The 20,040-nt window shown below is 33.6% G+C and overlaps 1 protein-coding gene across 8 annotated transcripts in view; it reads right to left on the reverse strand.

The window, feature by feature from the left end:
• Positions 1-20,040, reverse strand: part of PTPRK (protein tyrosine phosphatase receptor type K) — a 482,252-nt gene that overhangs the window by 15,060 nt on the left and 447,152 nt on the right. For 2 of the 8 annotated variants that reach the window (XM_036318388.1, XM_036318389.1), the window contains exons 15-25: positions 18,206-18,366; positions 15,995-16,030; positions 13,972-13,983; positions 11,525-11,709; positions 9,686-9,773; positions 8,524-8,600; positions 8,309-8,326; positions 5,851-5,887; positions 4,527-4,624; positions 3,976-4,092; positions 545-699 (exon numbers count right to left, since the gene is read on the reverse strand). In XM_036318388.1, coding sequence (XP_036174281.1) covers positions 545-699; positions 3,976-4,092; positions 4,527-4,624; positions 5,851-5,887; positions 8,309-8,326; positions 8,524-8,600; positions 9,686-9,773; positions 11,525-11,709; positions 13,972-13,983; positions 15,995-16,030; positions 18,206-18,366 — 984 coding nt within the window. Of the gene's footprint in view, positions 1-544; positions 700-3,975; positions 4,093-4,526; positions 4,625-5,850; positions 5,888-8,308; positions 8,327-8,523; positions 8,601-9,685; positions 9,774-11,524; positions 11,710-11,794; positions 13,133-13,971; positions 13,984-15,994; positions 16,031-18,205; positions 18,367-20,040 lie in introns of those variants that run through there. The other 6 variants (XM_036318394.1, XM_036318393.1, XM_036318391.1 and 3 more) reach the window with 5 other exon arrangements.

A 20,040-nucleotide genomic window follows, 5' to 3' on the forward strand; every position in this document is an offset into this window, starting at 1 on the left:
ATATCATGTTCACCTTTTTCTAGCATATCTTTCCTGGATTTCACTGATGTAGTTTTCAAGGTCCTCTGATGGATGTTTTGTTTTTTTTTTTAAATTCTTAAATAGCTGTGCTATAGCACAAATTCTTGCATTTTACGCCATTTACTAACTTTGTATGTCTCAAATTTAGTTTTAAAAGCTGGGATTCTATTGGGAATTTACTAGGTTGGCAAGAAATCTCTATTTCAACCTGCCATTCTATACAATATGGGATTTGCAAAAGCAATAAAAGAACCCCCCAAACACAGATGTTGCTACTAAAAAGCAATTTCTACACTCATAATTGTGGACAGCACTATACACATTAGGCTGACTGTATTTATTTCTTAAATTTCTATTTTATATCCTCCTTATGGCTTTTATTTCCTTGCTATTTTACCTTATCTGTAATACATGCAAGCGGGCACTTCGTAAGCATGCATTCGTTTTTGTACTTCAAGCCTTATCTTGATACTTTTACAAAATCTGGCTGTACACAGTCCATCCCATTTGGACCATCACTCACCTGCAATGCACAACGATGGGGCCGGCACTGGGAGGGTTGGAGAACTTGACTCGCCGGATAAAGGAAAGCAGCCCTGTCGCATGGTAGGGCACTCCATGGTCAGGCCAGCCGGTGAAATGGAACTGCTTAACTTCACGAATCTCATTGTACCCCCTCTGTGCAAACATGGGAAGCAGTGTTTTCAGATGGCCCAAAATAAAGTCATAAAACACAGCCCTGAGTACTAGACCAGATAGACAATGAAAAAAAAAAAATGAAAAATGTACCAGGATCATGCTTTTTCTGAAAAAGGATGCTGGCCTGACATGGCCCAGGAGCTTACATTTATTGTCAGACAACTGCCAAAGAAAGAAAATTAGAAGTCTTGCTCAGTTTTATAAGTCTGGGTAAATTTTATTTACTCTGACAGTTTGTTCCTTCCTGGGAATGACAACACATAAAATTAGGGGAAAAGGAAGAAATGGAAAAGCGAAAATGCTGCCCTATTGACCCAAAGCACTGAGTACTCAAGTAGTTTATAAAAGCAACTTTCTAGCTTCTCACACCTCACAAAGAGACTGTACTGCCTTGCTTATCCATGTTGAAAATGGTTTTGAAGCGTAGCATGTAGAGATTTTCCAGGACAGTGCTACTCTAGATTGGTTTATAAAAATATACAGACAGCTAAACTATTCTTTGGGCAGCCTATTTTTCTTAACTCTGTGAAATAATTCAGCACACAGAGTATTATTTATAGTAACAAAAATACAAAATGAAAGAGGTGAAGCATCCATTGTTGGGCCTCCTATTGGGTTAATTTAAGAGAAGCCTTTAAATGCACATTTCAAAGCTTTCCCTTCTTTTTGTTAGAAGAAGCCTGTAGATTGTGGTAGCACCGGTTAGAAAGCACAGATGCAGTGCTCCAGAATTTATTTTTCAGAACCCACATTTGTAGCAAAAAACCAAAACCTAAAAAACCCAAAAAAACCACCATGACCTATACAATTCCAACTCTATTGTGAGCTTATCTGTGAAATCTCATCTCAGTTGTTCAGACAGAATAGGTAGAAAAATTGCATGAAATAAATGAAACAAATTAAGAAAGCTTATTTTTAGATTCTATCCTATGTGCACCAATATCACTCAAACCTTGGAAGTCAGTGGTCATGTCATATTATTCTTTTTAATTCCAATTCCTAGTACAAGACCCTGCAGAAAGCAGGGCTCAACAAGTAATTATAATAGCAACAATAATAAACATCACCATGGAGGCATACAAATGGAAAACCTCTTTCATTACTCCTTTCAAAGTCAACTCTAGTGAGAAAGGTCATAAATTGTTCTAAGACCTGATTTTTGATATTGATTCACCTTCTCTACATTAACCCTCTTACTGGAGTTGCTACAAGGACCTTGCTCTTTTTAGTAAATTTTAATAACATTTTTTTAATGTCTATTCAGTTTTTTATATTATTAACATAAAAGCTAGAATTTATGGATAATTATCTTGAATTGGTCACCTAAATAAATGATTATTGACTCAATTTAAAAATATTATCTCTAGTTTTCTTGGTATAAAATAATTTCATTTAAAAATAATTTTGTTTCTTCTAATAGTAATACAGTTTATTCCTTTTGTCTTATATCATTTGATAGATATTGAATACCAATGAGAATGATTATCCATATCACATTCCTGATTATAACTGAAATTCCTTTAATTTTCACTTCTTAACACCCATGCTGCTATTGTTGAATCACCTTTATCATGTTTAGGGACTCTCTTTATTTTCCTAATATGAGTATTATTATAAATGTTTAAATCAAAATAAGTGCACTACAATGTTTATTGATAAAATCACATGGTTTTGTTCCTTTAAAGCACTGACATAATGAAATATCCTACCACAGATGTAACATTTTTGTATTCTTAGAAAAAATCACGATGAATCATGTTATGATCTTTTCTTAATTTACTTCGGTATTCAAATATTAAATATTTTGTTTTGAAGTTTTTTTTACAGTATATTCTTGAATGTAATTGATTTGCAATGTGTGTGCATGCACACTTGACAGAGGGAGAGAGATTGAGATAAAAAAAAAAACAGAGACAGAGAGAGAAGCGCTTCTTCTCTGGTTCTGTTATCACAATTATGCAACTTTTTAAAAATATAGCTGTTCTTCTCTAGCCTAAATAGTTTGATTAATATAGATAGGCATTAGCAATTCTCTAAAGATTAAAGAAACCTCAACTATGAAATCATAGTGCAATTTTAGTGGTAAATTTTAACAATCACTTTATTTTCTTCTATCATCTGTTCAGGTTTCTAACTCTTTTGGGGTCAAATTTAGGAAGTTACTATTTGCTAGAATATCACTGTATATGTTGTTCTGTATAATGCTACTTTTCATTTAATACTTCCCCTAATTATTTTTAATGTTGGTAAAATACTTATAAAGATCATTTGCAAACAAATGCTATTTGTAGATCATACATGTATAATAATGTAGTTATCTTTCTACTGGTGGACATTTATGGCCATCTATAATATTCCAAGACTATAAACAAAGTCATTATGATAGATTCCTTATGATAGATTCATGGAAGGAAAATTCCTGGTCAAAGGATACCAATATTTTAAAGCTCTGTAGATGTACAAAGGCATATATGCAACACTGGTATCTGCAGCAATGTAATTCATTACTTCTACATCCCATGTCATTGTCCTTACACTGGCCACGCTGCTTTAGTCTTTTTGATCTTATTAAAAATAAAAGTCAGATCATGTTACTCCTGGGCTCATAACCCTTCAATGGCGTCCAACCTTCTTTTAATACAAGCGAAATCCTAATGGCTCACAAGGTTTCACTTATTTGACTCTGTGATTTCTATGACTTCATCTCATATTTCTTTCTCATCTCTGAACACCCTCGACTCCTGGCTGGCTCTCATTGTGACAGTGATCCTCATGCCTCAGGGTCTATGAAATGAATCTTCCGTCCATCAGAAATATTCTTCCTTGGGTTGACCAGGGATATAGTAGTTAAATCCCTCCCTCCCTCATTTCACACAAGCCGTTATTTATATGTCATTTTCTCAATGAGTCCTTTACTCATCATCCTTCTCCTACCTCAGCAATATTCTCTACTTCCATTCCCAACATTATTTTTCTCTGTAGTACTTTTCATAATATATGATGTATTTGAATATTTATTAATGTTTACTGCTTGTTAACAGATTATAAGTTCCCACAAGAGCAGGGATTAATGTGTCCTCAGGTTTATAAACATGCCTCGCACACAGTATGCTCTCAAATAAATAACTGTGAAATAAATGAATAAAATGAATGGATTTGTAGAATCAACAAAACATATCTTGACAGAAATTTTTAGAGAAAATTTAAGTTTCAGTATACATATTTTTTTAAAAAATAGAACTTTAGAGTACTTACCCTTTCCAGGGTGAAAGTCCTAACTACATATTCAGCAAGTGGTTCCATTTCTACACAAGTTACTTTGAAGTCCCCATAAACTTCAGTATCATCAGGCCAATACTTATAGCACTTAACCTAAATGACAAAAAGATGACATAGGTGAACCTGAGTACCTAATACATGAACCAAGATCATTTAATTTCAGTGATTACTCTTCACCTAACAGTTAATATACAGCTTTAAAAAAATCTATAAATGAGACAAGAATGTTCCACATTAAATAGACTTTATGCAATCTCATAAAAATATACAAGCCTAATAATGCAATTAGATTTTAGTATATAATCAAAGCTTATTTTATTACTAATGGAGAAATCCAGTAATTTATCAGCCATCAAAGGTTTGCTTAGGGGAGCACTAATTTGATATGCTATGCCTGTAATTTTTTAAGAAATCAAATGATAGTATATGTTAAGTTTATTATGTTTTGCTATTCAAGTTATACTCATGTTTTATGACACACAAAAAAAACACACACACCACAAAATAAATATATATATTTTTCTTACCCGGCCAACCTCAACTAAGTTTGTAACCATCACAATGCAGGCAGACTGTTCTTGCCAGATCATTCTCCAGAAATCATACACTGTTTCATGAACTGGGCCTATTAAAAAATTAATTTGAATATTACGTTATCAGAGAAATTTTGTAATCAATAATAAATTTAGAAGAAAATGTCACTGAAAGTATTTAAAATTCCGTTCCCATCTACAATCATGCCTCGGGCAAAAACACAGGCCTATACAAGTTTGAGTTTAGATTTGCTTTCTATAATTTCCATGCAGAAGCTATCAATCGTTCCTAGGATATTGATATCCAAGTTACTTTAATGCATCTTCAAATACCTGCAAAAACAGGATTATGCCACTATCAACCAATCAGTACATATGACCAATTACATATATGCACATCATTTATACACAGTGCATGTTTGCGGTTAATGAAGAAACTTCATACATAGAGTATCGTCTGCAAACTGTGAAAGCTCCTACTGGGATCTACTCATTACCATGAAACTAGAATAATGTTCACCATAAATGAGTTTTCTAACTTTAAAAGGTTTATATCTAATTAAACTGAATTACTCCAACATATGTGAAAGCAATTAAAAAACATACCCTCTGGCAAAGAGCAATGTAACTTTTGTTTTACTTTTCTCTTTTATACAATAGATGTGCAAGTTTCTCTCCTCATGACCAGTGCTCAATTTGGAGAGACTGAAGGTGTTTTTGTTTTTGATGTTAGAATACTTTTACTCCCCAATGTGCCACTGTAACGTTTTTTTCTATTTTTTCCTTACTTTCCACAAAAAATAAGCTTGACAAAGTTCCCTTTAGCCCTTTGTTTTGTCTCAGTCTTAACTTGTAAAAAACAAAGCAAAAGAAACAAAAAAACAACTGCTGGAAGATAGTCTAACATCTCATTATAAAAATATTGGTCTTGGGTACTATTACATTCCAGGCTGACAGGCTGCTACAAGAAAATGGGCACCTTAAATGAGATGAGACTTCCCTTGCTTTCATCAAAAGTAAGAAATTCCTCTACCCAGCACTACTGACTAGAGCTCTAGGACATCAGGATACCAAGAACCAAATCACAAAAACTACCAGCAGCTTTTCTTTTACTTGCAATAAAAAATAAATCAAAGTTTATAAATGTTTTATACAGATAAAACAACTTGTATTATACAAATGAATAAAGAGCAGTGTTATTCAGGAGGAATGTTGTTGTTTTTTTCTTCAGCCAATATAGGTAAAATTGCAAAAAATACCATATGGATGAATAAGCAAGTTTGTTTTTTGTATAACACTTAAAGAGGCAAAGTGTTACCTTGAGTTGCAATGTAGTGGCTTGGTCTCTGGTAGCCCTAAAATAGGAGAACGAATTGGTCATAATTTTACATCAGTACCAGAATTAAAAGAATGAAGGCATAAAAAGATGAAGACAACCACCTGTTAAGATTAAGTTATAGGAAAAAGTCCAGAAATGAGTAGTGAACTCATAGTTCACTTCTCAAACCTAGGTTATCTGAAAGGTAAGATTAAGAAATAAATATTTTAAGGGCTCTGATTAGAATATATATTGCATAATTGAGATTTGTTTGTTAGGGAATAACATCAGAGATTTTGTTTGGTTTCACTAAAATATTTATGCCTTCATGTTAAGCTTTAATCATTCATTCCTGGAAAAACTGTGCTCAAAAATACCAATTCTCATTTTATCATCCAAAGGTACAACACACTGCATTACAAATGGACAACGACATATTAGAACCATAAAAAAATAAGAGAACATTCCAATGTTAGAGCTGGACAATGCATGTGTGCATCAAATCAAAATCCTGCTGAGATTTCATACAGAATATTCCTACTCTATAATATATTCATGAATCTGCCAAAACCATTTATGTGTGCTGATAATAATTTACTTACACATAATTATAGTTACACACACATAGAGAGGAAAGGAAGAGTTTTAAAGTATACTTGTCTTGAACAATGAAGTTTAGTATTTTTTTTCTCTTTTTTTTAATGTGCCAAGAACTCTGTGTGGTTAAATATTTAATATTGTTTCAATAAAGAAATTATTCCTGAGAAGGAATAGTTTGGTAGTTACTATTAATTAGTTTAAATTCCAATAGACCCCGAGTAGCAAATATGTTAATGGTATAATAGGTTAACCTTTGAATTTGTTGTGTATTTACCAGAGTGCTTTAGTAAAAAGCCTGTGGTACAATTTATCCACATTTTGGTGTGGATGACTCAATACAGATATAAATGCATATAAATGAAGATCTCCTATCTAAAACTTAATAGGTTGAGCATTATACTGTTGCAAAATTAGAAGTTATTATTCCTTAATATACCCACATAGCACAGCATTTTATGAAAAATTTGTTTCAAGCTTTATAAACATTTTATCTCCTGCTTTTTATGAAAAATTTACCAATTGCAGGAGACATCTTTTAAGCATAACAAGTTAACAGAAGAGGGAAAATTATGATATTGTATAATGATTAGCCAAAATATACTGGGGTCTTACCAAAAATATTAGATAAAAATAGTCTTAGAACACACTTTTTACATATGAACCATAAAGTAGCATTATACCAAGGCTCCAGTGTATATGCCTTGGTAGAAAACCAAGGTTAAGTTATATAGGTAAAAAGAAATACAAATTTGTCAGAGAAATGTTAATTTTTAAAAATTTTAATGAGTAGATCAAAAGCTTAGTTTTCCATGTTAAGATGTCTAATACATTTAAAATATTGACTGAGAATCAAAATTTAATGAATATATTGAGACTATAATTTATAAAATTTATTAGTTAAAAATATAAATAATGACATTTCACAAAATAACTATATTTCGAACTGATTAATTTCAGCACACCTAGGTAAATTATTTTTTAACATAGCTGTAGTTTATTTTAGTAAGTACTTCACATGTGCTAAGCATTGTGCTAAGTGCTCAATAAGCATTGCTCCATTTACATCTTACAACAAGTAAGATTAGCACTGTCATTACCTCCACTGTTAAGATGAGCAAACCAAGGCTGAGAGGTGACATAGTATTCCCATGGTTCCCAGTGTGATTTTGAACCAGGAAGTATAAGTGAAGAGGCTGTTCTTCTTACATGTAATATAATATATTGCCTCCTCAACAATATTTTATCTTTTATTAGAAAACTATTTTCCATTGAAGAGAGAATTCACATGTAGATATGTTTTTAACTAAAATTTAACAGTGAAATGTATGATTACAACAAACTTTTTTATTTGTATGATTCAATATATATGTGTGATATGTATACTTTACAAATGCAATTTGGTAATTATTTTGCCTAAGTAATTTTAATACTTCACAATCCAATACCACACACCACACAATAGTCTCCCTATCCATTATTCACATCAGAAGTCAAATGTAAAAAGTAAAATTTCAGAAACACTAACACATCATACTATCCAGCTTCTCACATGTTTAGGGGAGGGTAAGAATAAAAGCCAGAAACAGAAATCATCAACAAATAAAACTCAGGTACATAATAAATTGCCAATAGCTCAAAATGGTCCTGTTTTTCCAAACACAGAAAAGGGAAGGAGATAAAACAGATCTTTACACATGTAAAGGAATTACAAAGAAATGAACATAGATATACTGTATGAGCTAATTACGTGAAGCATGCAGAGAGAACGAGTAGTAGGTATTAGTAATAACTGTAAGTAAGAGTAGTTACAGTAAATATTCATAATAGGATACTGTTATTTACATATAGTGGTACTTACATCCCTGTACAGCCAAATCTACAGCCCAAACCAAAGTCAGGTGTGAAAGAAAGCACAACAACGTCAGTAAGTACTAGGACGTGGAACAAGGAAAAAAGTGTACAGTTTGTTCTTTATGTTTAAAAGCTAGCAATCACTTTATAGGCAAGAACAAGCAAAAGGATTCGCATCTATAAGCTAACAAACTGGGCATACTGAGCTATAAAAGTACTTACATCTATATAGTTGGCATTAATGTAATCTGAAGAAGGATCATCCTCGACAGGTTGCAAAATTACTCTGGAGTGATCGTCTAAAATTTGTAAATAATAAAACAAAAGCTATGAAATATTCCCCTTGTCTTGAGACAATGCCACTGGCAGATACTTGGAATAATTCAATGGTTGATAAGAGCTTACCCATAATATAGTATCTACATTTCCTTAAACACCAGTCATTTGAAGAAATACAAGAACTTTAATGATCTTATTACTTATCACGGTTATAACATTCTGTTAATAAAGCTTTTAGTGACTAACATCTTCATAATTAGGAAGCTTTTAGGGGATATGATAATTAATGTACAATGAATAGTCATTTGAGTCATGGACTTCTCCAAGGAACTAAATTTGCCTTCATTCCTAATTCTGCTTCCTAGGCATAATTTTAAATGGGTTGGGTTCTTCTGTCTGCACTTTACAGCAAATGAGCCACAGAAATAAGGAGTGAATTTTGAACTCCGCTCTCAACTTCCTATTTTTTGAGAGTCAAGATTAAATTCTGATGCATTCATAAGAATCTTTAAAATAATTTTCATTGATAATAGAGTGGTTAAAGTAAATAAATAGTTACATGAAAAATTATGTTAACTTTTCTCATTGCTGCTGATGTTTCACATGATAATTAACTTATTTATCCATGTACACACATTGCAGATTTGAGGAGGAGGAAGACCCTAATGATAAATAAAAGGGAGCAATTGGAATTCTTACAGGCTCCAAGGAAGGAATAAAGGTATGTAGAAAGAAGACAACTCCCACCTTGAATAAGTTTGGAGGTATAGCAGTAATTTATCACTGAAAAGACCTTTCTTTTCATCGTTAATATTCTCAGTTATTTCATAACATCCCATGCATTTGTGTGCAAACATAAAACCACATAGAACTATATCCACAGTGTGAAGAGTGTGAAACAATTTAATTAATGAGGATAATGACAATTTCAGAGTTACTGCCAATAGCCAATGCTGTTTGAATATTAAGTAGATTGCTTTATCAACAGATGTGTCAGGCCCTGGGATTCTCTTAAAATTTAAAGCCACATAAAGAGGAGTTGCAACTTACTATTTACCTTCTACCCACAACATTTACATTCACCAAGAATTCCAAGAGGACTTACATGCTATGATGTTTCCATATCGGTTTTTTGCTCTATTTTGGTCTTTTTTTGCTACATCCCAAGATGCTGACTGTCCTTCAAAGAAGCTCTAGAAAAAAAAATTAACAAGCAGACTGAATTTAATTCCTTTTCATGCAGCAAGTTTATCTGTTGTGAGGACCAAAACAGTAATAGCCACTTTCTCCGGGAGGAAGTCCTACGTAGTAAACATGTTCCATTTCAGAACAAAGCTTATTTGCTGGGCTCCTACTTGTTCATCTTGGATTGGACTGAGTTCAAATGAAGAACAAGTAACCACTTTAGGGAGGGGACAAGACCTTAACATTATTTCAAATTTAAGATTGCTCTAACTGTGAGAAGGAGGTAGAGAAAGCATCAAAAACTTCAAAACTGCTTTTAATGAGTTATCTTTCAAGTGTGCTTCCTTTAGCATTTATAACAGGAACAAAAACACACTTGTTTTCCCCTCAATTATTTATTAAATCATGTGCAATACACCACATTTCAGTTTCTTTGAAGATCATGAAAAGAACTGAGTTTCTACCAGAGACCATATGAAAATTAAATAAAGTCACCATCTCCAAGAATTTTGAACAGATGAGTTTGTTGATTAGTTTAATTGCCATATGTAGCAATTTAAAATATGGGTAGATATTTCCTTTTTGCAGAAAAGCTTTAACTTTGCTCAAACAGGAAATGGGGTCTTCAAAGAGTCAACGGTCTTTGAAGTGAGGTACACAGGAATACAAGGAAATGAACAGAAAGAACCAGTGCTGGCAACATGTTATAATTCCTTGCACTATTCGTTACCACAGCATGGTGTTTCCGGCATACATCTAAACCAACTTTTGAAATTCAAAGATAATTGTATTCACTCCCAAACTAAGTCATGCAAGTAATCTATAAATATAATGTAGTGTTTAGAGAATTCTTCATGAAGTTGAATGCATTTTGAATGTAAAGAAAATTAGTGCTTGAATTATTTCACTTTAAATGGGCATGTATGGTGGTACACGTATGGTGGTGCACATACGGTGGTGCACGTGTGGTAGTGCACATATGGTGGCACATGTGTGGTGGTATACGGACGGTAGTGTATGTATGGTGATGCATGTATGATGGTACATGTATGGTGGTGCATGTGTGTCAGCACATGTGTGGTGGTGCATGTGTGGTACACACAAGCTGGTGCAGGTATGGTGGTGCACGTGTGGTGGTACATGTATGGTGGTGCATGTATGGTGATGCACGTGTGGTGATGTGTGTATGGTGGTGGAAGATCTTCCTTCTCCACATCATACTGATATTTCTCAGTAGGCAAAGGTGGCAAAGGAGCTGTCTCCTTTTTGCTATGTATTATAATGACTAATTTAAATCACTTCTCTTGCAGTTTAATTATTGGTATTTTTGTTTGAGTAGGAAAGGGAAACAAGGAAGAAGAATTTCTCATATCCTTCCTTTGGCTTCTGAACATTTGGCTTTGTAGTGCTCTGTTTTTTCCTCTCAACAATGCTCCACAATAATGCTCAAAACAAAACTAAGAATGGCAAGTAGTACATTTAGAACACAAAGCTTCATCCCACTTCTCAACAGAGGGTCAACAAACAAAGAGGCAGAGAAGTACCTACTGACTAAGTCATTTGAATGACAGAATCTGTAATAATACACTGGAACCTAAGGTATCTTGCTACACACTTGATTTTTCATGTGTGATTTTTCACACAGGATTAGTGGCTAGAGAGTATTCAACTCTGTGTTATGTTAAGGGGAGGGAATTTGTTAAATTTCCCTGAGTATAATAGTTAGAAATAACATTTAACATAATACAGAAACTTTCACCTCATATTCCTCTTTGAACCCATAGCTGTCTGATGTCTTCATAAGATTAATGTGCTGCAGTAAGTCGGCCACCCTGATGGCTGGGTGCAGCTGTCCCGTCTGGTAAGGGGATTCTGTCCCCTCACAGAGGTAGCGAGGTACATCAAGAAGGCGACTGGACTCTGCTGTAGCACTGTGGTTCTCATCTGGCATTTTTCAGATTCAAGAACATTAAAAAGAAGACAAAGTTATCTTGTTTAATATATATCAATGCACAGATTTTTAAGATCTCAAGATCTTTCCGGTAACAGGAGGAAAGAAAAGAAATAGAGTAGAGGCCTAGGGCAGCATCTCCATAAAGATAAAGCCTTTCACGTCAGCTCAAGGTATGAGGTCAGAGGACACATGTTTATTTCAACAGGGCAAACGATGCTTTGAGGTGTAGAGAGACATCTAGTCCACCTTTAAAAAGCATAGTGGGAGATTTTGCTGGGTTCTCACTTTTCTCTGTATCTGCAATCATAATCATAGCAGTATAGAGTGGGATCAGAAAATCAAGTCAACTGGAGAAGTGTTTTCATTGTTGATTAAAACAAGCAGTCTCCTTCTCAGCCATAAGCCAACCTCCCTGTAGACAACCCATCCCCATGTGGCTGCTCTTCTTGCCCTTGTGGCCTTACTATGCCCAACCACTTGGGGCGTCTCCCCATGGCACTCCAGACTGGAAAACAAGGGCATTCTACAGAATCATCCCGGGACCCTTTATGTCTGCCAGCCAGGTCCCATGTGCATTTATACTCAATCTCTACCCACTTGGTTTATTATTATTGTTGTTGCTTCTATTGCTAATATATTTGGACTCTTCTGGCTACTGTATGAAAGAAACCAGCATATATCCCTGGGCAAAATATGTAGTAGGCACTTCCTCTGAAATTCTTCATGGACCATCCAGGCTGGGCTTCACAGCTCCTGCTTTACATTCTCATGGCCTCTTTTCTACATTCATGTATTTTATCTTTTAATAATTTGTTTACTGGTGTTTTTCTTCACTAAACTCTAAACACTTATAGGCTAGACACAGAGTCATTTTTTAAAATTTATTCCTAGTGCCTGGTATAAAGCAGTCAATAAACATTTCAATGATTGAGTTAGTTAAAACCAGTTGAATCCCTTACCACCCACAGTTAAGTGTAGGCCCCATCCCAATTGTGTTATTAGCTTAAAATGAAAAGAAACTATAAGCATCTTTCTGTCATAACAAGGAAGAAAAAAAAACAAGAACATTGTACCTATGAAGAATAATTATTATTTTAATGACCACAGTTCTAATCATTACAATGAGAAAAAGCATGCTTATATGTATCACATGTAAACTTACCACTTAAAAAAATGTTTTAAGGGGTTGTTACTTTGAAAAGCATTAGACTGCCATGCTCATTAACAGAAGAGAAAGTACACTCTTAGGGGAACTTTTGTTTTTAATGATAATGCATACTGTAGAGAACAATATTTAATTAAACAGTGAAACATATTTCAAATGCTGGTACATTTGCCTGTTCTATCACCAACTCTACAAATAGGATATGGCAAAAAATGAATTGTTGTCCCCATGATAAACATTTTTTCTTCCTGGAGAAGGAAAAAACAAAACAAAAGAACCCCACAATCAGATTTGTATGCTTCTATAATTAAGCTTGATTGCATATACTTTACTTTCGCTTATCAGGCTGAATGCGTTTTTTTTTTTTTTTTTTTTTTTTCTCATTTACTTCTAAAACACCACAATGCATCAAAAACACCCCTGGTGGATTCTGTTGTGACTTAACCACCCAACTGAGTTAATGCCCTTTATTTTGGTTTTGCCCACCCCTCTAGACACAAACATTTTATAACAAACATAATTCATGAGATTTTCTTCTTCCTATGTGCATAACCTCAACTGATCTATCTTTGCTAAAATATTGCAATTGATGGACTGACAGAGAGAACATATACATCTCTCCAGTAAAGTTAATCAAAAGCTACTGATCTGGGCGCTATTGAGCTCAGGAGGAGACAAGGACAGATAATGTCAGTGAGGCAGAACGCAATCACCTAAGCTGCTCTGTGGGCAGCCCCAGCGCTCACATCAGACCTGCTGGAGCAGCAGAACACCGACCCTGTAAAAGGCTCAGTGAGAAACACAGAATTCACCCACATTCTAAATCTTCCGTAATTATGTTCCAGTATGAAATGCCTTTTGTTTTGCATTAAGCTTTAATACAGTAGTATAATGAGCAGCATTCTTTAAAATAATCACATATGAATTATTAATCTCCAAACATTTCCGCCTCATTAAACCACCTCATAATGTGACTAGTAGTGAGAGTACATGTACTAATCATTATCCTTATTACACATTTAAGAATAATAGCTTCAAGTATTTCTTTGATGGAAAGGTTTTCTAGAATTCTTTGCAATACACTTACCAGTTATAGGGACTTTAACCCAAAGAAGCAGTAAAACACAAAAAAACAAATATACGAATTAATACGGAAAGTTTCTAAGCTCTTTTAAAATTAGCAAGTAGATATTAGTATCAATCTATTTGAAATGATTTCAAAATTGCTTTGTAAACACAAAATCAGTTGGATGCAAAACAACTGTAAACATCATGACTCCATGAATGATGAAAAACGCAACAAGTCATTTTTACATCTGATACTATTAATGGGAGTTAGCTTTTAAACAACAAATATATATTTTTAAATTAAACAGCCCAACTTTCAAAATGAAATAAAAAGCATAACGGCTGTTTATATGAACGGGTTCGATGGCTCTATTGTGTTAACTCTAGCCTTTCTTAAACATAAATATCCCTTTTCACAGGGAAAGCTATTATAATAACCTTTTAAGCTGTATAGTTTGTAAAAACTCACATATATTACCTCATTTTCTCTTTTACAAAACTATGAAAAAGGTACTGTGGGAATTATTACCTCTTTTACAGATGGGGAAGCAAAGATGAAAGGTACAGTATTTCCATGAGTTTCTATTATGAGTCCACAGGAGGACTGAGAGTTGGACCAAAATCTAAATGTCCTTAAAATATTACTGTAATCACTTTTTAGCATTTAGGCAGCTGAATTTTTTCCAGTGAGTTGTTAATATTTTAATTGAATTTTACTTATTAATTTGATGTTGACAGCCTTCTAAAGTGCTCAACAAAGATGACGTTTTCAAAGGCACTTGGTACCTTCACAATGATCAAGATTCCTGACTTCTCACTGATGGTGAGGCTACCCCTTGGGACAAATTCCTCAGTTCACTTCCCTACCATTATTGGTGTGGACATTCAAGGGAGAGTGCAATCAGCAACAGAGAACACGACTAACAGATTCTTTTACGATATATATTCTTTATATTACAAAATTATAACTTTAAATATTTTAGGGAAAAAGAGGTGTATTTTACTTAACTGAATTAGTGGAACAGTTCCAAAATATTATGAAAAGGTAACCGAATGTTGAATATATGCATAATAAAACATGCATCAAATGTAAGCTAAAGTTTTATGTTCACAAGAAATTTAAATATAAAATATGAAAACTGGTAATGTTTAAGACACATTTTTCTGGTAATTTCTACATTTCTTTGGGTAAATCTTAAATATTAGAAACACTGGGTTAAAAATGATATATAACTTGTGAACATTATAAGCAAGATGGTCATGAATCATTGGTGTGAAATCAGTCAAGGAATAGAGTACAAGTTGAAATGAAACTCATTCTATTCTTAAATCTGTAATTAAATTAAAAATTAATGGCCAAAACCGGTTTGGCTCAGTGGATAGAGCGTCAGCCTGCGGACTGAAAGGTCCCAGGTTTGATTCCGGTCAAGGGCATGTACCTGGATTGCGGGCACATCCCCAGTAGGAGATGTGCAGGAGGCAGCTGATCGATGTTTCTCTCATCGATGTTTCTAACTATCTCTCTCCCTTCCTCTCTGTAAAAAATCAATAAAATATATTTAAAAAAATTAATGTAATTTAACATCTGAAAAGGACTTACTTATCACCCATAAGACCAGTTGTCTTAGATGTTATATAGTAACTATAAAATTAGGAGGATTTGGAAAATCCCTTCCCATCAGATACATTTTTACATATAAAGAAATTACTCAGGTAGCACTGGTCCCTGTGCATTTTGGTTCATTCTACTAACCTGCTTAAATAAACATAATCTTATATTAGGCGCCATTGTACTTTTGCTGCAAATCTAATGGAACCAAGAATTAGCAAATATGTTGCTTTAGAAAAGTATGCCTTACAAATCTGAAATCCACTAGATCTGACTGGATTTACCACAGTTGTTTTCTTTGATAAGATGATGACTATATATTTTAAATCAAGTTGCTTTCTGCACTGTGAATAATTACTCTGTTGACAAAGTTATAACCCATGCAAAGAGGTGTGATCCATGCAAAAATGATGATAAAGAATTAGGGCCTCACCTAACACAGCGGTCGGCACAAGTGGATCATTGGGCACTGTATAGGAAAACAAAGCTCATGAAGGAACATATTGCCCTAAAGTTGTTCCCTTTAAAATAGAGTTATGTTTTCTTAAGAAATATCATTATTAAATTTTCTTTGGTTACTATAACCTGCAAAAGTAAAATTCTCTTTCAGTTTGGGTTATTGCAAAACACCAAGAGAGAAAGGTGCAGCTATAATTATAGTTCAGTACTCAGTTTAATTTAAAAAGCAAGGCATATTCAATTTGACATTATAAAGTTTCTAAGATTAGGGGGGAATCCCATGTATTTTAGATCTAGCAAGTGCAAGTTACTTTGAGAAACAATTATCTCATATTCATTCCAAGTATTTTTTTTTTTTTTTTAGTTAACTGTGGGAAATATATTTAATCATTTCTCTAAGTTGATAGGTGGGTATTTATAGTTACACTGCTGAATTCAACCTTCCTAATAAGATAGGCAAAAGATAGAAAAGTTGGGGGAACAAAAATGTTTTCAAATCATTAATGGGTTAACTATGAAATCAAATTGTTAGAGAGATGGTACATCTATATTTTCGGGAAAATTTACTTACAACAATATTTTATGTTATTCTCTGTCAATTATCTTATAGTGAAATAAAGATAAAGTAGATTTAAAAAGGCCCTATATCGATTAAAATTAAATTCCAAAATGACTATAACATTTCTAACTTGTTTGGTTAGATACATATCAAGGAAAATGATGGGCTGCATTTAGGGCTAATAATGTCTGAAAATTTTCACCTACTTGAACATTACAGAAAAAAAACCCTTCCTTTTCTGAAAAGACCTAAATGCATACAACCTACAAACACTTTATTTTCTCTATTATTACTTTAACATATGTTTATAATATGTAAAGAAATAATAGTTTTATTGTCTATTCTTCCCTTATACACATGTTTTTCAAATTGAGGTAAGCAAACCTCTGGGATCTGTGGACGAATGCACCTGCGTATACAAGACCTAGGATAAACATGATTTGCCTTCCTCAAGCATCAATTTACTTGAGGATTTAAAGAAACAATTAGATAATTTAACTTAAGTTTAAGTAACAAACAGCGCTATAGAAAAAATATATATAAAATTCATTGGAAATCTGAAGATAAACTAATATTAATTGTGAGGCAATTATTCAAATCATTTGCCATTAAACAGCACTTCAGTGGAAATATCTTAAAAGTCCTGCCTTCATAGATCAACATTAGGAATTCTTAATATGGATGGAGGGGTGGATAAGGTGGTAGACAGATGAATGGCTGAATTGCTGGATGGATTTCACCATTCCCTGCCAAAGCCCCTATTCAAGTAAACTTTTGAACTTCACACCAGATACTGAAAAGCATGTAGATTCCTCTTTCCCCCAGCTATATATATATATATATATATATATATATATATATATATATATATATATATTTACACACTTCATTAATTTCAGAGAGGAAGGGAGAGGCAGAGAGAGATAGAAACATCAATGATGAGAGAGGATCATCAATCAGCTTTCTCCTGCACATCCTCCCACCAGGGATCAAGCCTACAACTCAGGCATGTGCCCTGACTGAGAATCAAACCATGACCTTCTGGTTCATGGGTTGATGCCCAATCACTGAGCCACACCAGCTGGGCTCAGTTAACTTTTTGTTACTAAAATTCTCCAGGAGTATATAGAATATTTTAATAGAATAATTTTATCAGTGCAAATAATCTGCAGAAAGAATATGATGTTTCTTATCTCACAAAGAATTTTATCTTGCACAAAGGAAGACAAATGGAAAAATAACTATAAAACTGACATAAACTCATTTTATATAGGCAATCAAGTATATTAAAGCAATGACAAATGATTTGGTCTGAGTAGTATATACGAATATATATTATAATGATATAGTAATAAAATTCATGCAGTTTGACATTAAAGTGAATCTACTATCAAGACTGAAAATAAGTTCTTATGAATTCCATAATATTCTCTATCGCTTTTTTATCTTTCTAGCTGTTTCTTCCATTTCTTTTCCTTATTATCTCTCACTATTCAAAAGACAATGTGTTGACTGCAGAGTTCACTAAACAGCTTCAAAAATCATTTATGAAAATTTTAATGTTGACGGCAGAGTGCACTAAAAAACAGCTTTAAAAATCATTTGTGAAAAATTTAAAGAACTTACATCTTGGACTAAAATTATGTTGGTCCATGAAGGTGATGGAGAGAGGATCTTCCGCGTGCAGAGTGCTCTGATCTGCATAGCTTCGGTCCATAGCATTCACCATGTGCGTCATCTCCTGCCGGGTGTTCCCCAGAGCATCCTTGCGCTTTTTAGCGAGCTTGCTGCCAAGGCAAATACAAAAAGGAAACCTTAGTGTGAAGCTTGAAGGAGAGCTGACACCAGCAGTATGTAGTTCAGGAAAGCCCAAGGATAAGGATATAGATGTGGTTTAGAAATAATTTAGGTCATAATTTCGGGAATTAAGTTCCACACTCAAACAATATATTTTGGTTGCTATGAAACCAGTTTATTTGTCATTTGAGTGTTTCAACATTCAAGCTGTCAACCCAAACCTCTTATTTCTTATATTTTATCACTAAAATAAAGTATTATAAAATATAACTACACTTTATAACAACCATATGTGAATACTTCCTTATTAGAGCTAGTCAAGAAAAATTTAAGCTAAAGCTAGATTTTGGTTTTCCTCCTGGGTGATTAATTCTTTTGTCAACTGTTAGAAGTTCTTCCGAGGAATAACATGACTACTTTTTAAAGTTTATTTTGCTATACTCATCCAATTAAAATAAACAAAGCAATCCCATTCTTCATTTTCTGTTTTATTATTCAGTAAAATGCAACATGTGTAGCATTAACCTATTTACCCATTTATTTATAACATTAACCCAAAACTAAATTGGAGACTTGTGAAATCAACCACAGCTAAATATAATGCAAATACACAGGAAAATATGAAAAAGTTATATACTATATGAAAAAGTAGATGCATTACACAAATGATTATAATCCTGAATTATAGACATGGTCAAATCCTAAAAGCTTGTTTTAGAATCACATGGCCGAGTATCCACTATAGAAATGCCTTATAAAGTCAGTGGGACAAATGACTTAGGGGACTTGGAAAATAGAAGAGTTAGACTTTTCAGCTACTCAAATACTGAAATCTTTATCTTAATATCAAATATATGAAATACCTTATGATTCTTTGTGACCATTACACATGAAACATGTAATAAAAACATTAAGGGTATACAAAATGTTTACATCACATTAAAAGGGCGATTTAGATGATATAAATAAAGGCACTCTAAAAGCCTGTAGTAGGCAGATTATGTTTCTAAATTTATGGCAGCAGTTTATGTCGCCTCTGAAATATTCTTTAGTTGTTTTAAGAATACCATTTCTCAGCTAGATTATTAGCTAGGATATATTCTTCCGATTCCCATTAGTATCTTTACTAGAGAAAATATGCTACCAACACTTTATTTAAAGGCTCATATAATAGTTGTATTTATGCCCCCAAGAGTTTCCTTTCAAAATTCAATCTAGCAATTCAAGAGCTACTCCTGAATAGAATACTCCCCCACCCCTCTGAAAATTATAATACTTAACCTCAGGGAGTTTTTACCCAACATACCCAACATATGAACACAGCCGATCTGACACCTAAATAAGACAGTCGGAAACTAAGCTTTAGGGATTGAAGGAGCACTTTTTAAAATAAATTATAATAATAATGATAATGACAGTGCTAGTAGTAAGAAAACAATGGCGAAAGTATAAGAACTAGCACCACCACCAACAGCATTATTACCACTAACTACACCATCACAACCACTACCACCACCACCATTGCCACCACCACCATTATTAGAAATATTTGCTCTATTCATTGAAAAGTCATTATCTCTTTTTTTCTAGGCGAGGCAGTAAAATCCCCATAATAGCCTTCTTACAGGTTTCAGATAGGGACTGTGAATGAGTGCTGCTGCAGT

This window comes from Myotis myotis, unplaced genomic scaffold (assembly GCF_014108235.1).
Source record: "Myotis myotis isolate mMyoMyo1 unplaced genomic scaffold, mMyoMyo1.p scaffold_m19_p_7, whole genome shotgun sequence".
Taxonomy (NCBI): Eukaryota; Metazoa; Chordata; class Mammalia; order Chiroptera; family Vespertilionidae; genus Myotis; species Myotis myotis.